Source organism: Alosa alosa, chromosome 22 (assembly GCF_017589495.1).
Source record: "Alosa alosa isolate M-15738 ecotype Scorff River chromosome 22, AALO_Geno_1.1, whole genome shotgun sequence".
NCBI lineage: Eukaryota > Metazoa > Chordata > Actinopteri > Clupeiformes > Clupeidae > Alosa > Alosa alosa.
The window spans coordinates 1,051,422-1,069,708 of NC_063210.1; the positions used below are offsets into that span (position 1 = coordinate 1,051,422).

General features: G+C 38.9%; 1 protein-coding gene across 3 annotated transcripts; it reads left to right on the top strand.

Annotated features, from left to right (window-relative positions):
• Nucleotides 1-12,767: 12,767 nt before the first annotated feature.
• nme2a (NME/NM23 nucleoside diphosphate kinase 2a) lies at nt 12,768-17,293 on the top strand. 3 transcript variants are annotated; one of them, XM_048233604.1, is made up of 5 exons: nt 12,768-12,889; nt 14,837-14,969; nt 15,567-15,668; nt 15,795-15,907; nt 16,971-17,293. In XM_048233604.1, exons 2-5 carry the CDS (start codon nt 14,841-14,843, stop codon nt 17,083-17,085), a joined length of 459 nt encoding a protein of 152 aa, XP_048089561.1. In that variant the 5' UTR covers nt 12,768-12,889; nt 14,837-14,840; the 3' UTR covers nt 17,086-17,293. The 3 variants fall into 3 exon arrangements, with proteins under 3 accessions (XP_048089561.1, XP_048089562.1, XP_048089560.1); XM_048233605.1 differs by lacking the exon at nt 12,768-12,889 and adding an exon at nt 14,492-14,639; XM_048233603.1 differs by lacking the exon at nt 12,768-12,889 and adding an exon at nt 14,627-14,761.
• The last annotated feature ends 994 nt before the right edge of the window (nt 17,294-18,287 follow it).

An 18,287-nucleotide genomic window follows, 5' to 3' on the forward strand; every position in this document is an offset into this window, starting at 1 on the left:
CCTCTCCAAGCAATATTGGAGTCCTCCAGTGACAATAATACTTTTAGTGAAAAGAGTCATGGTTGGTGGTGATTAAGATTATGTGGAAGTAATGTAAAATAAAACTAAACAACCTATTCACTATCAGACCTGTGATTTGTTATTTTAGATGGAGGGAGAGAAGCACGCAACTGGGGTGAAAGCAGCCGACTGCTGATGGCAAATATGACCCCAAGGACCACGATGGCATGGACATGGGACATGGATGGGTAGCTTCTGGATGAAGAAGAAGACAATGATGTGCTACAGGAGGAGATAATCTTCCATCATCCTCAGCTGGGTAAGCATGTTTGTGTGTGTGTGTGCATCCATCTGGGCGCAAGCACATTTCTGGTTGTGATAAGAGTGTTGCTTATAACAATAATGAGAGGGAATATAATGATAATAGTTTGGTTAGATTTGTAATTCAATTTCTATATTTCTTATCTGACAATTTCTTTATTTTGAGTTTGGTCAAGTCCCATGTCAGGTAGAAAGCATACACTTTGCCTATCCTTCCAACACAGACAGAGACACCAACTCCAATAGCATTTACACCCCATCGCCTGCTAGGGCTTAGATGGACACACACACGATGCACACACACACACACACACACAACCATGCCACAGCTGTGATAATGCACACACCACGGATCTGGTGTGAATGTGGCTAGTGTATCACCCATGTGTGGGGCAAATGATATGGATAATTATATATTGTATCGAATTATATGCTGTATGGTTGTTAAATGTATTGAATTTCTTCTAACGTTTTAATTGTTTATATATATGTGTGTGAATGTTAGTATGAATTGATGTTTTGTTCACCATGTAAGATTTGTTGATCTTTGTTATACTGTTGTCTTGTCATTCTTGTAGTTCTAATAGCTACTGCATGTTTGTAAACATATGTTTATGTTATTTACCTGCAGTTGTTGTTCCTGGTTATTTAATCACATTGTTTAAGACTTTTCTAAATAAAATTATTTATTTCCCCTTTCACATGTGCCAGTGTCTCTATATTCTTGTTTTCATAGTAGAATGAAGCACACGGAGAAGCAGTTACAATCAGCTAGTCTGTCTTTCAGCCTTTATCTGTCCTCCCCACAATTGATTTAGCCTCTTCAGAGTACAGTAAGACATCCCATATTAAGCTTGTTTTGATGGTAAAACAGCTTATTTTCTTACATGACCATTATATCTGTATTTTTAGGTCAGATGCCAAACCGGGAAATGAAAACATTCTACTCTTTAAAAATTCTACTTGTTACTGTTATGCGTAAATTAATCATAACTTCTGAACCAAAGGTGATAAATTGATTCTGTTTTTTCACTGAGGAGAACACAACACTGGCTATCCTTTGCACACTATATCTACAACAGACATTAGGTGAAAAGAAAGATTCATCTTGACAAATTGATATTTTCACGTTTTTTGATGTTGAATTTTGAAGGTTTTGTTTAAAAACAATGTGTGTTACCCTCAAACTTATTAACTATGATATGTACCATTTTAAAGGGCTAGTTCTCCTGATTACAATGGTGGGTATATCTTATCTCTGTCATGTAGCATGGCCACACAATAAGCCTTTTTGTCTCACAAGGGCATCAAGTATGAAAAAACGGAATGTTTCGCGGCCGCCTGCAAAGGTCTAATATATTTATCATAACTTTTGAACAAAAGGTGACACATTGATTCTGTTTTTATCACTGAGTAGAGGACAAAATTGTGAATCTCCCATACACTCTATGTTTTTCTCTATCTACAATAGAAATTGGGAGAAAAATTAGATTAATCTTGACAAACTGATTTTTTCGTGTTTTTTGGGGTTGAATTTTAAAGATATTTTTTTAAAAATTATGTATGTTCTCCTCAAACTTATTAATTATATTTTATACCATTTGAAAGGGCTATTTCTCCTGATTAGAGTGGTGGGTATATTGTATCTTTGTCATGTAGCATAATCATACAATAAGCCTTTTTGTGCCATAAGGCCATCGAGTATGAAAAAATGGAATGTTCGGCACAGTCTGCAAAGGGTTAACGTTAAAATTAATAACGGTTAACGTTACCTTGCGAACTTCCATGGGACATAGGTAGGTCACATTATTTAAACTTAATACATGTAGTGCTAGTGTTGATACATAATATATGTAGTGTTGCCATAACTGCAAAGAGGTCCAGTATGAATTAAGTAATATATCAGTTATCTACCCACTGATTTACCGGTCATTTAATGGATGTGAATGGGGCAAGTGTGATGGGTGGGTGGCACCTCAATATCATGCCTACAAGTAAAGGGATCTTTACTTTGTGAAGGGTAGTGTTAGGCTACATGTTCTTCATTTCATAGCCCTTATTTGCCCCTTGTTTGATGTACCTGACTTGCTCTGAGGCATGTGTTAAGATGCATGTGAGTGTAGTAGTGCTTCAGTGATGGTCTTTTCATGTTTTGTGTGTTTTGCAACGTATTAATCTTAGTCTCCCTCTGTTCCCTCTGTTTGCAGGTGGTGTGTTGTGAGGACTGCTGCCCTAAGAACACTGACTGCATTCTGGAATATTCCAAATGTGTGCCACGTCCAAGCTCGTAAGAGAGTTCACTCACCAGGTAAAGGCACAAACACACCCACAATGTTATTTTGAAGTAATAAAAAACATTGTTGTCTTAGAATTTTCGAACGAAATGGTTGGTAATTAGCACGTTTACGAGTATAGTTTACATTCCGGTATGATGGCAGAATTGTCTTTGTGTACTGTGTGCCAAAACTATACTATTTAGCATGGTTGTGCACAATGTGCAGCTACTTCAAATACTGTAAGTATTGTAATTTATCTAACACTACCGTTATGCGTGGGAAAAAGGTGGGGGTGGGGCGGGGATTGCATAGAAGGGATGCATGCTATTTCAAGAGTTGGACACCCATTCACTTTACTTTTTTAGCACAGTTAATTTGGACTAAATGCATCAGTTTTTCGTTTTTTTTTTTTTTTTTTTAACATGGGTTTCTCTGAATTCCCCATCAAAAACTATACAATAAACTCATATTTTTGTTCAGTCTCTCTCAAATGTGAAGGGTTTGTTACATAAACCATATATTTTATGCATAAAATGTAAAAACTACTGCTAACGTAACGTTAATTTACCCACTGCATTACAGATATTGGTTTGTACCATCACTGTATTCAAGAGTTCGATGATGGAGAAAGTGAACTTTCTTTTGAGATGACACCTATCAAAGATTGTAGCCTTTCCCGAAATAGTCACGCTGCCCCTCCATTTCAATTGTTGATGCGCCGAAAGTAGACCCATCATGCTTATCAAGTGTAACTCTCTGAAGACATCCTTAACTTGTGGGTGTTGGAATTGTTGCTAGGTAGTTCATTTAAGTTCACTCAAAATGTCAGGCCGATTGTATGGTGTGTGCGTCCCGTCTCTGCTATGGCGCGTTTACATATGGCGCGTTTACATGTTATCTGTCGCTGCCAGCGCGTTCTATACTCAGCATCGTCAATCCTTGCAAATGGGTTCAAGTGAGGACATAGAGTTAAGTTGTAAATGATTGTAAAAATGATTGCCATAATCTGATTACACTCAAAAGACGTCTGGTTTTGGTACTATACAAATTAATGTTTTACTTTGTTATTTGTTATGCAATGTTAATGGTATACAGATTAAAACATGTTTTCAGTGTCTCTTTAGCTGAAAACTACTTCCAACACGCATGCCTCTTCCATGAATAGTCATTTTAGCCTGGCTAACGCCAGACCTCATTGAGATAGGGTCTGGGATTTAGACATTCATTTTCTCGTATTAGATTTTAGAGGTTTTATACTAGTGCTACAACTAATAACTAATTTTGTTGTATAACTCTCACTCCTCCTTGTCCACAGGTGGCAGCAGTGCGGTGGAGGCAGAGTGGCAGCAGTACGGTGGCGGCAGTGTGGCAGCAGAGCTGGCCTAAACAAAACAGTCTTCAGTCCTTGGAACCGCACCTGGCTCTTTGCCCCAAGAACAGACCTTCCGTCATAGGTGCCTCTGATAGTGCGTCACTCACAAGAATGGTAACAAGAATGCACTTAAAGAATGCCCTGGCAGGAGCATCACATATGAATGCTTTCACAGACAGTTGAAGTGCTTTGCCTCCATGAACAATGCCATCTTGCTGTAACTGCTGCAACTCCTGGAGAAAGTCACTTAAGTACTCTTCCATTGAATTTGGTTTAGCAACTCCACAGTAGATGGCCACAATGAAAGGAGCAAAGTTGTGAAAGTGTGGGACACATTTGGAAGTTGGAGGATTTAAAAAGTGGCACACCATCAATGTTAAAGCACAAATGTAGGTGCTCAACGATTCCTGGATGCTGAGACAAACGTTTGGTTTTGGAGTGGCATTGTCGAGAATGGTCAGAAAAATCTACCAAGAAGTTTGTAAATTAAAGGATGGAAAAAGTATGGGATTTTGAAATAGAAAATGTGTAGGAACTCTGTTAAAAGAAACCTTTTCTCTGTCTCTCTGTATCTCTCAATGTTCTCAAACATTCCATTACTTGTTACTACATTGTACATGTTGTCATACATTGTTCATATTTGGCCATATTTATTCTGCCCTTATAAGATAACTACTAATACACTGCACATATTTCATTTATATTACTCTAAACCACCTTCTATAAACCAACTGTATACTACTGTCTACACGGCACTATGTCTTGTCCTGTCTATGCACCACCTGTCTATACTTTGTATATCACTTTTCTGCTTTTTTGATCTTCTAGTTAGACACAAACTGCATTTTGTTGTCTTTGTACTTGTATTCTGCACAAATAATCAAAATATATGTCAATATGCTGATGTAATTTTGACATCAATGTTTGTCGCATTTATGTTTATTTGACATTGAAGCTTGATATCAAATGATATCAAAACGACATCAACATCTTGACATCAAATAGATGTAGAATTGACATCAAATGCCAACAAAGCTTGACATGGAAATGACATCTTGATGTAGAATAAATGTTGAATTGACATCAAAGCTTGACATGAAATGATATCAGAATAGCATCAAAACGACATCATCATGACATCTTGATGTCAAATAAATGTCGAATCGACATCAAAGCTTGACATTGAATGATGTCAGAATAGCATCAAAACGACATCAACATCTTGACGTCAAATAAATGTTGAATTGACATCAAATGCCAACACAGTATGACATCAAAACGACATCGCGGAGGTCAAAATCTTGACATCAAATTGACATCAGTACATTGACGTCAATACAACTTTCATTCTAGACCTGTTTTTTGACGTCAATGTTTGATGTCATATTGATGTTGAATTGACATCAAATGCCCACTGCTCTCTTGCCTGCTAGAAATTGTTCAATGACCCTCCGACAGAATTGTTAAAAAAAAGACATGACCCTCCCCTGCCAATTGTCGCTGTCTTCCGCCCGCGCCACAGCCACACACTGTGATAACGTTCTTAAATCAATCTTTCCCGTGAGCTTGCATGCTACCAGTCCTTCCTTTTCAAATGTGTTGCGCCTGTTTGCACAATTTCACAAATAATCATATGTGATTAATAATATGACAAATAATCCCTGTGCACGGGGACCGAAACAATGCATGCCAACTTTTTCCGTGTTTATCACGTATTTTAACTTTCCCCCGCTGTCTTGCCGTTTTAATGTTTTCCCGTAGAATATCCCATATTTTAATACTCTCATAACAGCCCTGCCATCGGGCCGGTCTCTGTGTTGCCCTGTTGCTACCCCTTGCCCTTCCAACGAAACAGATGTCTTCAAATCATCGTTTTCCTTGCTTGAAGGCGAACTTAGAGTGATGTTAACCTATTTAAGTTTAACGGCGTGATTGTCGTGAGAGCACGATTCATTGGCACTTGCATGTTCGGCCTTATGTCTACGTGCGCACCTGAGGCTACTCAGCTACAAGAGAAAGAATTTCCCCTGTTTGTATGTTCCCCTGTAGCCTGGGTGTTCCCATGCTGCCTTGCGCGCAATTTGATTCACGCTGCTAAGGCAGCCTGGAGACCATGGAGCAAATTTTCGCCTGAGATAGGGAACCAATCACAGAACAGGGGGGAAAGCAAGACGATGAGGAGCGATGCACAGACGCATTTGATAGACATCCGTGGCACCCAATAAACGGATCTGAGCATTTTTTTCAAATACGAGAAAATGAACATTTGGTTCCCAGACCACCAGCGGTGGCGCTAGCCAGGCTAGTTCCCCTGCACTGTAGACCCTAACTGGCTATTTATATTTTTCTGTGAAATAAGCAAATGTATTTGTTCAACTTTATGAAGCAGAATTACGCATAGGCTACTTGGAACATAATACATTTAACAAACGACAGATGTATGTTGCTAGTGACAAAATATTAACTTTCAGTGTTTTACGATGTCCGTCATGGGGAAGTGTTTTTCCCCATGCATTTATTCTAGGTTACTGTCAGTGATTGACGCGAGAGAAGCGGGGTCTGTGTTGTCTTGCGTTGCGTTAATTTATTTTCATTGGGCATACCTTACCGTGCCGTCCACAGCTCTTCAGTTCTGACAAAGCCAAAATTACTCCTTTTGAAACAATGAGTGCCGGAAGCGCGTTTGTATGGTTATATTGCTTGACGGGGGGGATCCCAAGCAGCTTTCAGCCATAAGGCTACTTTGAGAACATTTCAATTCACCCGACACTAATATTCAAAATGTTTTTCGGCATAGCCTATAAAGCAGTTTAATTAAATGGAATGTTAGTTGTAAACAAACCAGCTACTTGGTGAGGCTTGGCCTCACAGATGTGCTCGTGCCTTAGATGGCAGGAAAAATCTTCACGATAGGCCTATTAACTAACCACCCGATTCACGTTGGCTGGGGGGAAGGGGGGCCATCAGACATTTGTGCCCAGTTAATCCGGCCCTGCCCCCAACAAATCACACCTTCCCACCTCTGACAGCTTAAAAGAAGTCAAGAGGACTCCTTACTCACAGACCTATTCACAAACCTGCGGCATTTTGCCATGTTTTGAAATCATATGCAGCTACAGGAGCTTCCAATCGTGAGGAAGCAATTTTGCATTGTAGGCATAACTAACATGCAATAACGCCGCCAACAACAACCAAAACTAGGCTAATCATTGTCAACATGTAAATTAAATGTAACATTATTGTGAATCAAATTAAAATGTTCTCTTTTGCAAACGTAGGCATAGTAACAGAATAATTTAATAATGTTATAAAGATACTACATCAATCCGTATGCTTCATTAGGCTACTAGGCTGTTTTGCCTTGATTAATTTAGGCTAGGCCTTTTTATTCAGGGCCGTATTCACAAAGAATTTTAAGGCTAAAAGTAGCTCCTAACTGGCGAATTTAGGAGCAACTCCTACAAATAATGGGCGTTTCACTCCTAACTTTAGGACTCCTAATTTTTTCACAAAAAGTAATTCACGAAGCATTTTAGACCTAAAAGTAGCACCTAAGTCTGGGACAGCTTAAGTCGAGAGGACTCCTAACTCACTAATAAACAGCTTTTTTGTGGCATTTTACGGTTCGATGTTTTGAAATGCGTAGCCTATGCGCAACAGGAGCTTCCAATCGCGAGGGAACAATTTTGCATTCATAAAAGGGATGCAATAACGCCACCAACAACAACCAAAACTACTCATTGTTAACATGTAAATGAAATGTAACGTTTCATTGTGAATCAAATTAAAATGTTCTCCTCTTTGCAAACGTAGCCTAGGCATATGGTGACAGATTAATTTAATAATGTTGCAAAGGTAGGCTACTACATCAATCCATATATGTTTCATTAGGCTACTAGGCTATTTGTTTTGCCTTACTCTTTATTCATTTAGGCTAGGCCTTTTTATTCAGTTATTAATCATCTTCCGTCCTTCACACTACTTGTGTAGTGCACACATTTTGCGACCTGTCACCTGTCACTCATCATCGGAAGAGAGGTGTTTGGAATTCCCGCGTTACAATCGTCAGCCAATCAAGGTGGTCACTTCAGTCAAGCTCGTGCATGAGTAATGACGTTATCCATAGCCACGAAGACTCACTCCTAGTTTAGGAGTTGTCTGAAAGGCTTTGTGAATAACTTTTAAGAGAAAACTCCAAGCTAAAATCTTTAAGTGCGATTTAGGAGTAGCCTACTCCTAGTAGTAAGATAAAAGCCTTTGTGAATAGCCTACGGCCCCAGTTATTCATCATCTTCCGTCCTTGTGTAGCGCACGCATTCTGAGACCCATAGGCGTGCATACATAGACACCAGGTGGTGCTAAAGCACTAGGAAGTTTGCCTTTTATCAACGAAAATGCCCTTTTTTTTTTAATTATTAATATTATTAAGATTTTACTGAGGTCGGTTTTGAAATGAACTTTTGAAAACCTGAGCCATTAAAAACGACTGAAACAATGCCCCGAAATGAGCCACCTCCTTGCGCACACCCGACCAGCCTACATGTATCTCTCTTCCTTTGTCACGTGAACAGTAAAATGTCTCATACAGCATCAAACAACTAAGCATTTTTAGCTGACTGGTCACCTGATAAAGTTTTACGCTGTAGCCCAAGTCAATGACAGATAACGTGAGGACGACCACATAGGCTACAAATAATTTCGGTAGAGTTTGCAATTGCAAATCTATGTGTTAAGACGAACGTTTTCTGTTGTATAGATTTTGTTAGGCAACATAAATTAACACAATTTGGTCTCTTTATTGTCTTAATTGTATATTGATTTACTAATTGCAGCACAAGTCAAATTTCATTCAACATGTGCGTGTAATTTTTTTTTATAATTAGGCCTAAGTGTTCCACGTGCGCTAAAAAGTGCCCCCCCCCCCCTCCTGAGCACCTGCCCCCCAAAATGTCTGTGCACGCCACTGCTGAGACCTGTCACCGGTCACTCATCATCGTAAGGGAGGTGTTTGGAATCATGCCCGCGTCAATCATCAGCCAATCAAGGTGGCCACGCTTGCCCATTTACCCAAATGAATGTCGAATATTCCTGATGATCATTGTTATTTAAGAACATGCAGTGTGCGTAGGGTACCAAAAACATCTTGTTCGTAAAAAAGTATCATAACGCACATTCTAGCGGGTCTGTTATTTACTGTAGGCTGCGCAAACCACCGGCCTTTATTTTGGGCATTCATTCATTCAACCTTTATTTATTCTCGGAGGGTCATTGAGGGAAGCCCTCATTTTCAATGAAGCCGAGATTACAGAAGCGAAGCAAAGCGCTCCACAAACAAGACAACATTCGAGGCCTTCTGTTGAAGAATTTTATATAAAGCCTGCGCTAACAGTAATCCTCCTGCCCCTTATAGGCCTACCACAGCTGTGGATAGTGTGGAATGTTCAAGTAATAACACAATCCAATGTGTGTCTCAATTGTCCTCCGCTGACCACCTCACACATTTCTCTAGATTTTGCAACGAACTTACATGACACAATGCCATAAAATATGCCAGTTTTAGGACACAGAATAATGTTTGTAATGATACCAGGTAGGCCTACGTTTAACAGTAACAAGTGTAACTAGAAATGCAATTCCAAGGAATTACCAGTGCATGAAAATGCTAAAGTTGTGATGTAAAATATCATGTATAGTTAAAATAGATAATACAGAGATGGTTACTACGGTGATGCTAGGATAGACATGGTGGCTGCATAGCTTAATAAAAGTTGATAGTTTAAAAGTAGACTGTTTAAAAGCTGAATGTAGATAGTTTAAAAGTTGTTGATAGCCAGTAGATAGTTTAAAAGTTGTTGATAGACAGCTAGTTTAATAGATAGTTTAAAAGTAGACCGTTTCAAAGTTGAAGGTAAATAGTTTAAAAGTTGTTGACAGACTGGAAGTTTAATGAATGTTGATATTCAAATAGTTTAATGGCTGTGTATAGGTAGATATTTGACGATAATTGAAAGTTGGAATGGCTCTATAGTTTGCTAGCAATTATGCTAAGATTTTTAACTATGCTAACCATGCTACTTAGCTAATGTTTTATAGCAGTGCTAGCAATGCTAACATGCTAACCATGCTACTTAACTAACATTTTCTAGCAGTTTAATGAATGTTGATATTCAAATAGTTTAATGGCTGTGTATAAGTAGATATTTGACGATAACTGAAAGTTGGAATGGCTCGAATGTTTGCTAGCAGTTATGCTAAGATTTTTAACTATACTAACCATGCTACTTAGCTAATGTTTTATAGCAGTGCTAGCAATGCTAACCATGCTACTTAGCTAACTTAGCTAAAATTTTCTAGCAGTTTTGCTAAACATGCTAACTATGTTAGCAATGCTAACATGCTAACTATGTTAACCATGTGACTTAGCTAACCTAGCTAATCATTTTTAGTAGTTATGCTAACTATGCTAACTATCATGTTAACAATGCTAACATGCTAACTATGCTAACCATATGGTTTAGCTAACCTAGCTAATCATTTTTAGTAGTTATGCTAACTAACATGTTAACATGCTAACTATGCTAACCATGTTACTTAGTTAACTTAGCTAATCATTTTTAGCAGTTTTGCGATAATAATAATAATAATAATAAGTTGTTGCCTAGGAAGAACAGTACATTGCATTTTCATGCACTGTAATGAGCTATTCATTGTCGAAGGTGCATGGTGAAGTGAAATTCTTACTTTGGAAAACAAACATTTGCCGATATCATCGCCGATCATCAGAATATTGCAACAGATTCTGTCTTCTGGACTGCAGGTAACTTGTTAAGCCAGTGGTTCTCAAACTTTTATTTCATTCCCCACTTTGATCAAGGGGCATGACTGATGATAGTGGAGATAACGTGTTATCCTGAGGCTTTTGCAAGTCAGCATCTTTGACGGTAGTCTATTAAAAATATAAGTTTTCGATGTCCCAAACGGAGAGCCATACTTTATTGTTTTTAACGATCTCTATGCTACTCACAGAAATGTAGGCATGGGGACATGATGAAGTAGGCTATCCAACTGTCTGTGTTAAATTATTGTGATTACGAGCCAGTGGTTTTCAAACATTATGCGTGACTCGGACATCTAACTAAATGCAACAGGCTCATATCGTCCTCGCACCTAGCACCGCTGTTGATGCAGGCAGCTCACTGCGCCGGGATTAGTGTGTGCTTCACCTCACTGTGTGTACTGTGTACTGTGTGCTGTGTGTGTTTCACTAATTCACAGATTTGGATAAATGCAGAGACCAAATTTCCCACACGGGATCAAAAGAGTATTTATACTCATACTATACTTAGAAATCCAAGGAATATAGCAAATCTGCCTAGAACATGCCGTCACCACAAACTGAGTGACTATTCAAGAAGAATAACGGTGGGCAAGCCACCAAGGCACCTGTGACAACTCTGAAGAATGTGCTAGTGATTTTCCCCATTCACTCAATGCTGTGCTATTAGCCTGCCTTCCCCCCTTGTGGGGACATTAACCTTTCCATGCCCAACGGATCTATCTCAGCAACACGCCAAAATGGGAGGGGTGGGGCCTGATAAGAGCTGTTTTTGGGCTTGCACAGTGTCAGTATAGAAAATGAATCAATGGTCCGAACGTTGGTCTTTTATTATTATTATTATTATTATTATTATTATTATTATTATTAAAAAAAATATTAAATCATATGCATCTACCGTAAGGTGCATCTTATTAACATTTAAGAGAAGGCAGTGGCGGTCCTACCTTGTATGACGCCCTGGGCGATCACCCGCCTTTTGGTTGTTTCTCCTCTGCTTTGCTCTTTTTTCTGACCTAATGGTTTAACCTCTTTGGCACTCCATAAACAAATCACCTAGCCTATCTCTCAGCACAGTCAACCATTGTCAAAACGAAACCAGTTAATTTTGGTGTGCAGATTCGTTTTGTAGGTATTATCTCTTTTTTTTTTACTATTTCACAATCCAGAAAAATCACAGGTAACCAATGTTATGAATGACTTTAGCGTTAGTAAGGAGATGTGCTCAAGAGGTAAATCCCCCAGCCGCCCCGCCCCCTCCTTCTTTTCCCTTCTCAACTTCTGTGTGTGAGATCTTCTCAGCAGCAAGCATGGGCGCCTGCAAAGTAGCCTATATAGGGTGCCACTCCCCACATGGTATGTTGACATAATGATTGATGTGCAAATGAAAGCTAAAAAATACTTTTTTTAAGTGCTCGTGCCCCCCCCCCCATGTGTCATGAAAAAATGCCTGCTGCCTGCTTTGCTTCCTGTTTTAATATAGGTAAAACCTATATGTTTAGGACATTTGATGATCAAGGAAATGACTCTTAATGGACACAGTCAAATGATATGATATCTTAATATATGATGGGCTGCTACATTAAGCCTTAGATCAGTTTTGATCTGATAATCTCTAAAGCACTGGATTGAGGTTGCTTTACAAAATGCCATCTGTGTCTAACTGCAAAGTCATAAGGGGCTTGCATAACCAACTGGTAATGTCAGGAGTAGTCATTGCTCTTAATACACCAGAAGGTTGTGGAATAACATAGGCTATTTTAATACTGAACACATATTTGTTTCTTACTTCCTGGCTGAAAATCAGACAAGATATAGATCTCATCATATTTCTCATTGGCTAAACGTTGTTTTTATTCTTTTCTGGCTATGCACTACTTGAACCCACAAATTGCGGATGACCTTAGTGTAGATAATCTGAGTGCTCTCATCCTGCAGTTAAGCCAATCGGCCAGTTCATTTACCAGTCCCGCCTACCCAGTATAAAAACAGATACGTCTCTGTCACGGAATTACAGACAGAAATCTCTGCATAAGGATACATTATATTATCTTTGCGAGGGTAATCTGCTGTTCGTCCCATAAGGTTTGTCCCAACGAAACTACTTTGTTCTTTGGAAAATTCAGCCAGTTTCTCTTTTCTGTCATATTGGTAAAGTGTACATTTGTTATAGTTCTAGATATAGCCTCGACTACAAGCAAAGTTGTGGATGCTCATTATATTCCTATTAGGGTAGAGTGGGGGAAAACGCCCCCCTTAAGGAATGTGATATTACTGTGAAACAAAAAGCTAAATATATGTAGAATTGCTATCCTAGTTTTGAGTTACAATGTCATGAATTATAAACCAAATATAAAAATTGTCCAGAGTTAACAGTTAATTAGTATTTTACTAACAACAAAAATTGTGCAAAAGGGGCGTTTTGCCCCAGCCAGCTGTCAAAGCAATGCCCCTCATACATTAATAGCAAAACCAAAAGTAAACAACTAAAGTAAACAAAATCTATTGTGGAGCAATAAAATATAATCAATAAATTGATTACAAGCTACTATATTTGATCAATATATTGGCAATATCCAACTTTGTTTTAGTGACTGCTGAAAATTAGAACACTTGCCTAAAAATCCATTTTTCTTTTGTTTTCTTGAAGTACAGAGCATGCATCCATTTTATGGTCGGTACTTGTACATTACCATTGTCAACATAGTGCATAGAAATAAAAACAACAACATTTTACTTCATCTAGTGATTAGTTTGTGAAATATAGGAGGGGGGGCGTTTTCCCCCACTCTACCCTATGTGTGTTAATCGATGTTTTCAGAAATCGTTGCGTATACCGCTGATAATTCAAAGCTTGATCTTTGGACGTATCCTATCACCAGTAGTCAGTTTAGTTAAAGGTGGTAGTGGCCAGGCGCGCCACTGTACGGGTGTACGGCCGTGCACACTGTGCGTACCAGGCTACTCAACGAGAGATAATTTCCATGTGTGTGTGTAGCCTATTCACACCAAACTGGCCTATAACTTCTCAACTCTGCACAGTATCCCATTAACTGCATGACAGTAGGCTATTTACAATTTTCTGTAAAGTAAAGTTTGTAAACAAGTTCAAAATCAACTTAACGTTATATATATAGCTACTCAGATTATTTGTTGACATCAAACCAAGGAACGAGCACAAGTTTACCCGACTTCCGTTTCTCATTCCCTGAAGGGTAATTAGGTTTCATGATAATCTTGTTAATGTATAAGAGACTGTCGCTATAACTCTATAGTCAAGGGGAGACGGGGGAGGGGGCCTTCATTAATTTGCAGGGCCCATAAGCAACATTTGCGCATAGGGAGAACCGGCACTGTTTAAAGCCATACATACGTGAACGGTAGGCTACGCTAGAACAAAACTAAAGGTAACTTTAGCCTTCATAGGGCTGTATTAAGTTGTCCAAATGAATAGGTCGTATAGCCGTTGTTGTTGTAAAAATATTGCATGTGGATGTTGTTAGTAGGCCTACTATGTACGGTAGGCTACTTTTTAGCTGACCAATGCACGAACCTAAAACCGGAAAACAGGCAAGTATTATCAATGCTTTGACAGTTTCGTTGCGGCCAGGGGAGGGGGGGTTCTGTAGATGGGTGTGTGTACCTAGTCTAGCATTCGTTCCTGCAGGCGCCCCTGGTAGTGACTGCACGTGATTGGATTAGGCTAAATGCGCCTTAGGTTGGGTGCCTTGGGACAGTCATTAGGTAAATCAACAATCGGCGGCGCAGTTTGTGTGGTAGCAATTTAGATCTTGCTAGGTCCAGAGTGCTGAATAAACAAGCTCTTAGTGGACAGGTATGATATATGTGTGCCACGTCGTGCGTCAAGACGCATGAGAATTTCTTGATGGGGTCGGGGGGCTCTTCATCACGGCCCCCCGTCGGTACTGAAGGCCAGTGTATTAAATGCCAATCTCTGTAAGTCTAAATGGTAGTGAGATGCTTGTGATTTCATGGCGTGTATTGCAATTAATCAAAATGTTTCATCTACAGAGCGATGTCTGGAAACGAAGAGCGCACCTTTATAGCTATCAAACCGGATGGCGTGCAAAGAGGACTTATTGGAGAGATAATCAAGCGGTTTGAACAAAAAGGATTCAAACTGGTCGGAATGAAGATGATTCAGGTAAGAAATATGCCACGTTACTATATTCCAACATATTATCACCTAGGCCTACGCTAATAATGCATAGCTATTATAGGCTATATCGCAGAAATGAAACGCTACACTCGTTTAGATATAGTTGGGATGACTTCAGTTTATATAAACCCTAGTCTCACTTTGCATCAGCTACAGCGACTTTAATTAATTGAGGCTTCCCGTCCTGAACCCTAGCCTAGTTATACTTTTGGGGTAAGAGGTCATGACAGATTTAGTAGTATAGGCCAACAATCTCGCCAAATTCTGTCTGATGGCATGTTACTTAATGAAAGTGGTCTATATAGCCTTAAGTAGACCCCTAAAAATAGATTCACAAGCCAGAGGATTAGTCCACCATTGTATTCTTGGATGCTTAACCAGCTTGTGTAGGTCAAGCTTTTTCTCGTTGACTTTATACACCTCACACCCCTTAGACTTAATATATGATTAGATAATTTGATTAGTTTGCTTTCTCTTCATCAGATGATTGTGCATCATCTGCTATAAAGATGTACAGAATGCATGAAAAGAGATGCAATTAATGAAAATTCTCACAGTGCTTAAAACGTATGCTCCTATCAGGCACCTGAGGACCTTCTCCGGCAGCATTATGCTGACCTCAAAGACCGACCTTTCTTCCCTGGGCTTGTCAGCTACATGCGTTCTGGTCCTGTTGTTGCCATGGTAAAGAGATTGATAACAGATCAGTGATGGATGTTCAGTGTTTCTCTCTTTGTAGATGTTTTCTGGAGGTAATGTAATCTAACATGATGAAATTAAATGTTTAATTTGAAAATTTTATTTCAACAGGTTTGGGAAGGTATGAATGTTGTTAAGACGGGTAGAGTGATGTTGGGAGAAACCAATCCCGCTGAATCCAAGCCAGGCACAATTCGCGGGGACTTCTGCATTCAAGTTGGCAGGTATTGCATTCCCCTCACTTCAATCATAGAAATGCATTTTGAAGGTGGCACACATTTTTTTTAATCATTTACATTTTTGACAAAATTTTGTCAAAATGAATGATAGGAAAATGTATGACTAGATTTAGGCAGTGGTAGGGGACTGGCATAACAAACAGAGTGTGTAAGCTACACAGGGTTATCACAGAGAGCAGGTTTAAGGAACTCTGAGACTAACCATGAACTCTTAAGTTTGTACACTGAGATGGTACAGGGTAGAGCAAACTTAATAATTAGTAAGGCACAAACCAGCACAAACTGCAATAGGATATTATTAATTTGTTGCGCCACTCAATGTGTCTGAATGCAGTCTATTAATTTGATATAGTACACTTTTAATATTAGCCTACCTGGAAAAGTGGGGATATATTAGGGTACTGAATGCATTTCCATTTTAATTTTATAAATGGTAACAATTGATTAGTCATCAAGGAATGGTGGCACTTTCATTTGGGATCTCATAATTCCGGGCAAAGGCTTTACAAATTAATTTGATTTTGCATTGAATGGTTAAACAAGAAAATGACACCCCATGTCCAATTACTACTAACCAGGAGGAAGTTGATATAATATAGAGAAACACTGAGTTTGTTCAACAAAAACGGCTAGTGAGTAGGTTCAGTCTTACTGAGGTAGGCTGTCTGACCCTATACGTTTGAGTTGAGTTGAGTTGAGTTCCCCGCTCACCCCCATCCTTTAGGTATTTTTTACAAGTAAGTATATATTATGTGTTATACAAGTATATTTGTATATAAAGTTATGTTTGTATAAAAAATTATAGCCTATGTAAAAAAGTATATATATTTTCACAACTCTGTCAATCTTAATGACCTAATGGAGCTAAACAACACAATTTTGCCTGCTGCTTGTTATGGCCATCTTGGACCATTAAATGTGCACTGTATTATCTCTGTGCATATTGGCATTTTGGAACCTGCTTCAGCCCAAGACCTGAATCAAGCTGGTATTTTCTGTTTTGACAAAAAACAATGAAATTATTTTCTCAATCATGTCTCTTTCACAGGAATATAATCCATGGCAGTGATGCAGTTGACAGTGCCACTACAGAGATCAACCTTTGGTTTAAACCAGAAGAGCTCACATCTTACACTAAATGTGACCACAGCTGGCTGTATTAGGCCTATGTCCTTCAGTTTCTCTTCTTTTGTTGTTACCTTTCATGTTGTACTTTGCATTGATTTATGACAGTTGACAACAGTAACTTCATCTTATTTTCTTGGAGTTTTTCTGCTGTGTGTTGTGACGTTTGTATTTGTATAACAAGTTCTATTTTCTGGATATTCCTTTGTTGTAAGACACCACATGGAATAAAGGATATGATATTCATATGACCATCCATATTGGTATCATGATTGAATATTAACAGAGTTTCTGAAATGCAGTGGCTTTTATGGCTTTCATGCCAGAGTTCTGGATCTGGCCCCTATCTTTGACACCTCTGCTCTACACACTTTTGTCCTCTGCCTTCGAGTGGGTACTGTGAAGTTCAGTACATTAAGGCGAACTTTGATTTGTGATACTCCGGAACCTGCAATGCAACTTGCCATAGGTACTGTTGTGAGCTTCAATTAACACCCGGATCTCCTTATATGGGCAAAGATGGCAGCTTTGGTTCTTTTTTGTAGGAAAACTTCAGAGGTCTATTTCGGTCCGACAGCCTGTTATTTCGACAACACAACGCCCATTGATCAACATCCTGTTGGTCCAACCATAGTCTCTTTCATCTCGCTGTCTCATTTCATTTAATTCATTAAGGCTATAGCCAATAATTTGACTGACTTCATGCCCACATATAAGTAGGTTACATGTCTTGCTTTTATTTACCATTGCAATAATGCCAGCTAATTATTATTTTTTCAAAATGGTGCATGGGCAAGGGCATCCAATGTCAGCACTCATTCATCATTTTTTCTATGTCTAGACCTACAGGACATTCAGGTTGTAACTGTTTGACCTTGTTTATACCACAAGGGGAAAGTTACCGACGTTATAAGATCACCCTGTCCCTCTAGGTTCACCCATCAACTAGTATTTACTCAACTACCCTATTTCTCATTCCCACATTGCAAACTGTTAAAAAGCCATGTGATACCCTTTATCTTGTTTTTTTTACCATTCCCTGTTTGTTGTTTTAATGAGTTTTGCCAGGTCCCTTGCTGTACTTTTACCTCCATTGTCTAGTCTTGGCTGTGTTTTTGACTGTAGATTTTTGGTGCCATCTCGTCTTACATGGCACAACACAACTCAGACATTAGATTATTAAGCTGCAATAGAATGACAATTACCAATTGTATGACTGTTAGATCACTTCACTTGACAC

Excerpts from the sequence above, each read along its gene's own strand:
- nme2a (XM_048233603.1), top strand. The coding sequence starts at position 14,649 with ATGTGTGCCACGTCGTGCGTCAAGACGCATGAGAATTTCTTGATGGGG. Across the intron at positions 14,762-14,836 it reads TGTATTAAATGCCAATCTCT|AGCGATGTCTGGAAACGAAG; the intron begins GTAAGTCTAAAT and ends TTTCATCTACAG. Across the intron at positions 15,669-15,794 it reads CTGGTCCTGTTGTTGCCATG|GTTTGGGAAGGTATGAATGT; the intron begins GTAAAGAGATTG and ends TTATTTCAACAG.